The 8,268-nt window shown below is 38.3% G+C and overlaps 1 protein-coding gene across 2 annotated transcripts in view; it reads right to left on the minus strand.

Moving 5' to 3' along the window:
• LOC137633355 (uncharacterized) overlaps positions 1-6,408 on the minus strand; it is a 12,240-nt gene extending 5,832 nt beyond the window's left edge. For both annotated transcript variants that reach the window (XM_068365609.1, XM_068365608.1), the window contains exon 1: positions 5,038-6,408. In XM_068365609.1, the coding sequence (XP_068221710.1) occupies positions 5,038-5,110 (73 nt within the window). In that variant the 5' untranslated portion in view covers positions 5,111-6,408. The remainder of the gene's footprint in view (positions 1-5,037) is intronic.
• Positions 6,409-8,268: the final 1,860 nt, after the last annotated feature.

The following is an 8,268-nucleotide window of genomic DNA, read 5'->3' on the forward strand; positions in this document are numbered from 1 at the left end:
AAGAAGTTTGGCAAGGTCGAGGGAACTTGTAAAAACGTAATTAGTTTGGGGATATGGAGGGATTCCTAGAAAATGAAAGACGTATAGTAATCTATGGAAAGTCTGTGAAGTTGCAGGATTTGTGAGAAGATATTTGGATTCTAGAAAGATTCTAGGCGTTGGTATTTAGTGTCTTTGGTGCACCTTATGTCCACTATAGTAGTGATTTTAAATAGTGTTTGCAGTGTCCCCCTTTTTTAAAGGCTTTTCATGAATGGCAGAGTTGGGACATTGACAATGTCCTAGCATGACAATGCCTGAGAGACTGACCATATATCCATATAATCAGCGCCCAAGCCCCCACTCCACCCAAGCTAGGATTAGGGATGGCCTGATAATGGCTGCTGATGACTTAGGTAGTCCTATATACTCCCCCAAACACCCCATCTTTAACTCACAAGAATGCTGAGGTTACAGACAATACAAGAAGCTATCGAGTTTGAGCGGAGATCGATCTCCCATCCAGCAGAATGCCAGGCAGGACCATTTCCAGGAGGCCATCACAACCATGAGGCCCTAGCGGCAAGTAATATAAGTCCCCTTGCTTTATTTCCATTCCCACTTTCAGTCCAACTTCATAGGGCCAACTGCAAGGGATTTCTCATTTGCAACTTGATGCTGAATGTGTTTCACGACCAAACGTTGTATCTTATGTCCTAACGTCCATAATTCAAATCAAGACTGATGCTGGAAATTCAGATGAATTCCAGGAAGATGCTGGAAATACAGATGAATTCTGGATAGATGCTGGAAATACAGATGAATTCCAGATAAATGCTGGAAATACTGATGAATTCCATGAAGATGCTGGAAATACAGATGAATTTAAAACAGATGCTGGAAACATGAATTCCAGAAAAATGCCGGAAATACAGATGAATTCCATGAAGATGCTGGAAATACAGATGAATTCCAGATAGATGCCAGAAATACAGATGAATTCCATGAAGATGCTGGAAACAGATGAATTCCAGATAAATGCTGGAAATACAGATGAATTTCAGAAAGATGCTGGAAATACAGATGAATTCCAGAAAGATGCTGGAAATACAGATGAATTCCAGGAAGATGCTGGAAATAGATGAATTTCAGATAGATGCTGGAAATACAGATGAATTCCAGATAGATGCTGCTATTCCAGAAACATGGAAAGAGTCTTAACGAAATGTGCACTTTCGGAAAGATAACTGGAAGGATTAACTAGAAGAACATTGGACATTCTCAACCACAGACTTTTATATGAAAATTGATTTTTATCCTATACTTTCTAAATTATTTTTTTTAATTATTAGCTTTAAAATAAGTATTTTACCTCCCTCAAAACTAGTGAGATAGACGTTCAATTTCTTTCTTGGTTAATCATGAGAAATATTATTATCATTATTATTATTATTATTATTATTATTATTATTGTTACTAGCTAAGCTACAATCCTATTTGGAAAAGCAGTATGCTATAAACCTATGGGCTCCAACAGGTAAAAATAGCCCAGTGAGGAAAGGAAATAGGGAAATATATAAACTACAAGAGAAGTAATGAACAATTGGAATAAAACGCTTCAAGAACAGTAACCACATTAAAATAGATCTTTCATTAATAAACTATAAAAAGAGACTAATGTCAGCCTGTTCAACATAAAAAACATTTGCTGCAAGGTTTGAACTTTTGATTTTCCAACGATTCAACTATCCGATTAGGAAGATCATTATTGTTTATTGTTATTATTACTAGTCAAGCTACAACCCTAGTTGGAAAAGCAAGATGCTATAAGCCCAAGGACTCCAATAGGAAAAAATAGCCCTGTGAGGAAATGAAATAAGGAAATAAATGATGGGAACAAATTAACAATAAATCATTCTAAAAACAGTAACAACGTCAAAATAGATATGCCATATATAAACTATTAACAACGTCAAAAACAGATATGTCATATATAAACTATAAAAAGACTCATGTCAGCCTGGTCAACAAAAACATTTGCTGCAACTTTGAACTTTTGAAGTTCTACTGATTCAACTACCTGATTAGGAAGATCATTCCACAACTTGGTCACAGCTGGAATTAAACTCCTAGAATACTTTGTAGTATTGAGCACTTTTATTGCCCAGGGCCGTGGTAAATGAGGAAAACTCAGGACTATAGTCAATTTCTTTTAGCGATGCAGATTTGCACAGACTCGCAGCGCTGCCCTTTTAGCTCGGAAAAGTTTCCTGATCGCTGATTGGTTGGACGAGATAATTCTAACCAATCAGCGATCAGGAAACTTTTCCGAGCTAAAAGGGCACCGCTGCGAGTCAGTGCGAATACGCCTCATTAAAAGAAATTTAATATAGTGAGATAGTGCTTCAAGCTCTTGGTGAGTTAATCGTGAAAATAATAAGAAAATAGTCTCAGACTTTGGCAATAGACTTAGATAATATGCAACGTTACAAAAGGCCTGAGTTCCAAATTCTGAATATTAGAAAAATTATTATTATTATTATTATTATTATTATTGGCTAAGTTACAACCCTAGCTGGAAAAGCAGGATGCTATAAGCCCTAGGGCTCCAACGGGGAAAATAGCTCAGTGCGGAAAGGAAACAAGGAAAATTGGAATATTTTAAGGACAATAACATTAGAATAAATATTTCCTATTATTATTAAGCTACAACCCTAGCTGGAAAAGCAGGATGCTTTAAGACCTGGGGCTCCAACAGGGAAAATAGCTGTGAGGAAAGGAAACAAGGAAAATTGGAATATTTTAAGGACAATAACATTAGAATAAATATTTCCTATTATTATTAACTAAGCTACAACCCTAGCTGGGAAAAGCAGGATGCTATAAGCCCAGGGGCTCCAACAGGTAAAATAGCTCAGTGAGGAAAGGAAGCAAGGAAAAATAGAATATTTTAAGGACAATAACATTAGAATATTTCCTATTATTATTGACTAAGCTACAACCCTAGCTGGGAAAAGCAGGATGCTATAAGCCCAGGGGCTCCAACAGGGAAAATAGCTCAGCGAGGAAAGGCAACAAGGAAAAATAGAATATTTTAATGACAATAACATTAGAATAAATATTTCCTATTATTATTGACTAAGCTACAACCCTAGCTGGGAAAGCAGGATGCTATAAGCCCAGGGGCTCCAACAGGGAAAATAGCTCAGTGAGGAAAGGAAATAAGGAAAAAATAGAATATTTTAAGGACAATAACATTAGAATAAATATTTCCTATTATTATTGACTAAGCTTCAACCCTAGCTGGAAAAAGCAGGATGCTATAAGCCCAGGGGCTCCAACAGGGAAAATACCTCAGTGAGGAAAGGAAACAAGGAAAAATAGAATATATCAAGGACAATAACATTAGAATAAATATTTCCTATTATTATTAAGCTACAACCCTAGCTAGAAAAGCAGGATGCTATAAGCCCAGGGGCTCCAACAGGGGAAAATAGCTCAGTGAGGAAAGGAAACAAGGAAAAATAGAATATTTCAAGGACAATAACATTAGAATAAATATTTCTTATTATTATTGACTAAGCTACAACCCTAGCTGGAAAAGCAGGATGCTATAAGCCCAGGGGCTCGAACGGGGAAAATAGCTCAGTGAGGAAAGGAAACAAGGAAAAATAGAATATATCAAGGACAATAACATTAGAATAAATATTTCCTATTATTATTGACTAATCTACAACCCTGGCTGGAAAAACAGGATGCTATAAGCCCAGGGGCTCCAACAGGGAAAATAGCTCAGTGAGGAAAGGAAACAAGGAGAATTGGAATATTTCTAGGACAATAACATCAAAATATTTCCTAAATAAACTATGAAAACCTTAACAAAACAGGAGGAAGAGAAATTAGATAGTGTGCCCGAGTGGTACCCTTCAAATTTCTTGCCAGCAAAGATTGTTAAATATGAATATAGATTGTAGAATTTGATTTAATTATTAATGGCTCATAACATTAAAATCTAGATGTTACCAAGAAATTGATTATGTTTAATTAAGTAAAACACTGTCCAAAAGAAATGGCAAAATAACTAACATGAGTCTTTTTATAGTTTATATATGACATATCTGTTTTTGACGTTGTTAATAGTTTGTATAGGACATATCTGTTTTGACGTTGTTAATGTTTTTAGTACGATTTATTGTTAATTTGTTCCCATCATTTATTTCCTTATTTCCTTTCCTCACTGGGCTATTTTTCCCTATTGGAGCCCTTGGGCTTATAGCATCTTGCTTTTCCAGCTAGGGGTGTAGCTTGGCTAGTAATAATAATAATAATAATAATAATAATAATAATACTTAGATTATTTTTCTGTCCGTTTGATTTCACAGATCAGAAAATAATTTATAGAAGCTGTAGTTAATTTTGTCTTTTTATCTTACGTGTCTTTGTTTTTATTTTTACCTGGTTGTCAAAATTTCCTTATATTTTGATTTGCTCAAATTTTCCATTAACGTATGTGAATCGAGAAATACGACTCAATATTGTGAATGAATTACCAAATCAGAATAAGAGTTTATATATATATATATATATAATATATATATATATATATATATATATATATATATATATATATATATATATATAAATGACATGCTTTAACCATAGCTTTTATTTGGATTATTTTTCTGCTCTTCGATTTAAATTTGGTGTTATGATTATGTTGAAGTTAACCCAATTAATCATAAAGATTCCTTTCTGTATTATTTCATATATATATATGTATATATATATATTTATATATATACACATGTAATTTATATATATATATATATATATATATATATATATATAATTTAATAAAGAATAAAAACCTTCACACACACAACTAAAAACTCAAAAGTTCTGACCACAATGACGTAATGAACCGATTATCATGATATGCGTTGTCTCAATTAAAAAACCCTGGTAAAAACAGGACCACAAACAGATTATACTTCAAACTAAATGATGGAAATACTAACACATTAAAAAGTGGATGAAAATACGTCGATAAAGACTCACCTGCCCAGACATGACTGATGAAAATCGCGATGAGGACAGTTTTAATTCGCCATGCCTCAACTTCGCCACACATTGTGAAGGGCAACTGAAGGTGTCTTGGTGAAATTTCTTCTTGCTGACGTCGTTGCTGTTCCTGTTCTTCTTCTTCTTCTTCTTCAACTTCTTGCTTGCAAGTCTTGGGGTTTGCTTTTCTCCAACTGATGATGCTTCTTCTAGCTTGCAAAGTTGCTTTCTCAACCGTTTTTTTCTTCTTGAAGAGCCTTCTGTTTCAAGCTGCTTGCGCTAAGGTTCACTTGCTTGCTTGTAGCTTCTAAATTTCAATTTCTATCTTCTCCACATGATAGATGTACCTCTCTTGCTTGCTTGTAGCTTCTAAATTTCAAGTTCTATCTTCTCCACTTACTAGAGGTACCTCTCTATTTAGCAGAATGTTTTTCTAAATGCTTGACATATTTGCATGCTACAAAATCTCCTTTTTAAACAATGGCTGGCGTTTTGCAATCGCTTGCTTGATGCACGCTATCACTCGGGACTTGTTGCAGTTTGTGTCTGTGCTTGCTTTTGTGTTTTTGAGTCTTGATATATGTGCTTGAATGCTTCCGTGTTTAGTATGAAAATTGTAGGAACTATAAGTGTTTGTTCTGGCGTCTATGACTCGTGTTGTTCCTAACCGGATTGAACAATTTTTCCCACTTTGAAAACTTGGTAAATCCAAAGAGACAATGTTGATGATGATGATGCTGATGATGATGGCAGTGAGGGGAAGATGAGACGTTGATGAGAGATGGTGAATTAGATGTGATTTGGATGAATCTGTCGACGGCCGAGAGAAAGGAAGAAGAGAAAGAGGAATAGGAGGAGGGGACGAGTTTATTCTTGAGCTATATCTTGAAAACAGAGAGAGGGAGAGATAGAGCTCAGTTCCTACGTTCCTTCGAGGAGAATAGTAATGACTATCGTTGTCCCAGTTGCATCTAGGTTCTGCATGGCTGTGGCTTGGTGGATTAGCGAAGGGAGATAAAGTTTGGGGCTAGTTAGCAAGGGGGGGTTGCTATTGCAGCAGCTTCGGGAGTAGAAACAGCTTGATGGTTCTTGATCTCTTGCAACTCTCCAGTTACCTGAAGTAAACTCCTTTTTTTTTCGATATTTTTTAGCTATTAAATCACGACTTGACGTCTTGTTTACACCTCAGCACGTCGCGAGGAAGGGTTCTCCTGTATTTCAAGGGCGAATGAGCGCGTTCGTACGACTACCGTCCTGTCAGGAAGCCGAAAGAGTAGGGGGAAGTTCTCGTCTGAGATGGCTACTGGCCAAGGAAGCACCACCTTGCACTGTCGGCAGCTATAGCTGGACTGAGTCTACCGGGGAGACGCGAGAGCTGTTTTCTCTCTCTCTCCCTCTCCCTATCTGGGGAGAACCGGCCCTGGTGGGTTGGTGGGACATCTAGTGGGTGGTAGGAGATACCTGTCACAGAAAGAGAGAGAGAGAGAGAGAGAGAGAGAGAGAGAGAGAGAGAGAGAGAGCCTACTCCCCACAGTGAGTGATGTTGTGATCAAACTTCCCCAAATTGTTAGCTAACATGATTTCCGGTGTTGGAGAAGAGGAGTAGTCTTGCCTGACTCAGTGTTGGTGACTAGCACCTCCTCCACCGTGATTTGCCGGCAAACACCTGTTGAGGCAAGGTTCTCTCACCTGGTCTTATTCCAGCGGGGGCCAACGTAGCAACTTCCATGCCACCTGGAAGCTGGACTATGGAATATGGAAGTTTGCATATTCTGGATCTCTGGATATCTGGAAAAGGGTATAATAGAAGTTTAAGTCAATGAATTTAGGAATAGATTCTCTCTCTCTCTCTCTCTCTCTCTCTCTCTCTCTCTCTCTCTCTCTCTCTCTCTCTCAATGCTCTGCTCATTGCCTGTTCTTCATTTTCATCTGTAGTATGTCCACAAACTCTTAATTCTATCTTATTACCTGTTCTTCTCTCTCTCTCTCTCTCTCTCTCTCTCTCTCTCTCTCTCTCTCTCTCTCTCTCTCTCTCCACATTGCCTGTTCTTTATTTTCCTCTGTAGTATGTCTGCACTCTCTCTCTCTCTCTCTCTCTCTCTCTCTCTCTCCCACATTGCATGTTCTTTATTTTCCTCTGTAGTATGTCTACTCTCTCTCTCTCTCTCTCTCTCTCTCTCTCTCTCTCTCTCACATTGCCTATTCTTTATTTTCTTCTGCAGTATGTCTACACAAACTCTCTCTCTCTCTCTCTCTCTCTCTCTCTCTCCACATGGCCTGCTCTTCATTTCCATCTGTTTTATATCTACACACCCACCCATCCTTCTTGTATATCTGTTTGTCTGTCCTTAGTCCATATTTACCTGGACAGGTGCCCAAAAAATGCTCCGCTATTTACAAGTCGTCATGTAACCTCGCTGATGTTGACGTTAGCGGCTGGCCGCTCTCATTGGGAGCAGTGTGCAGCGGCGGTTATGTTGAGAGCCCTTTGCAAGGATGTTGCTGTTTGAGGTATCCTTCGCAATCCTTGGCAAATAAAAACGTTGGGATTGTTTAACACGCACGGACGGACGGAGAGAGAGAGAGAGAGAGAGAGAGAGAGAGAGAGAGAGAGAAAGTCTGTAGACATAAAGGGCAAAATAAAGAGCAGGCAATAAAGAGAGAGAGAGAGAGAGAGAGAGAGAGAGAGAGAGAGAGAGTGTCTGTGGACATACTATAAAGCAAAATACAGGGCAGAGAGAGAGAGAGAGAGTCTGTGGATATATGATAGAGCAAAATAAAGAGAAGGCAATAAGGAGAGAGAGAGAGAGAGAGAGAGAGAGAGAGAGAGAGAGAGAGAGAGATCTGTGGATATATGACAGCAAAATAAAGAGAAGGAAATAAGGAGAGAGAGAGAGAGAGAGAGAGAGAGAGAGAGAGAGCAGGCAATAAGATAAAAATAGGAGTCTACACACACTACAGAGGTAAATGAAGAACAGGCAATGAACAATTAGAACTGAGAGAGAGAGAGAGAGAGAGAGAGAGAGAGAGAGAGACGAGGGGGTGGGCTTTGCATGAGAACATTGCAGTCTCACTATTCCAGTAAAGACTCCACAATACATTTCTTAGGTCTTCCCTTTGAATCACTGTTGGTTACTCCCTTCCTCTCCCCACCCCTCCCTCTCTCTCTCTCCCTCTCCCAGTCATTCCCGCTCTCACTCCCTCCCAGGCCTCCCTACTCTCCCTACT

Source organism: Palaemon carinicauda, chromosome 42 (genome assembly GCF_036898095.1).
Source record: "Palaemon carinicauda isolate YSFRI2023 chromosome 42, ASM3689809v2, whole genome shotgun sequence".
NCBI lineage: Eukaryota > Metazoa > Arthropoda > Malacostraca > Decapoda > Palaemonidae > Palaemon > Palaemon carinicauda.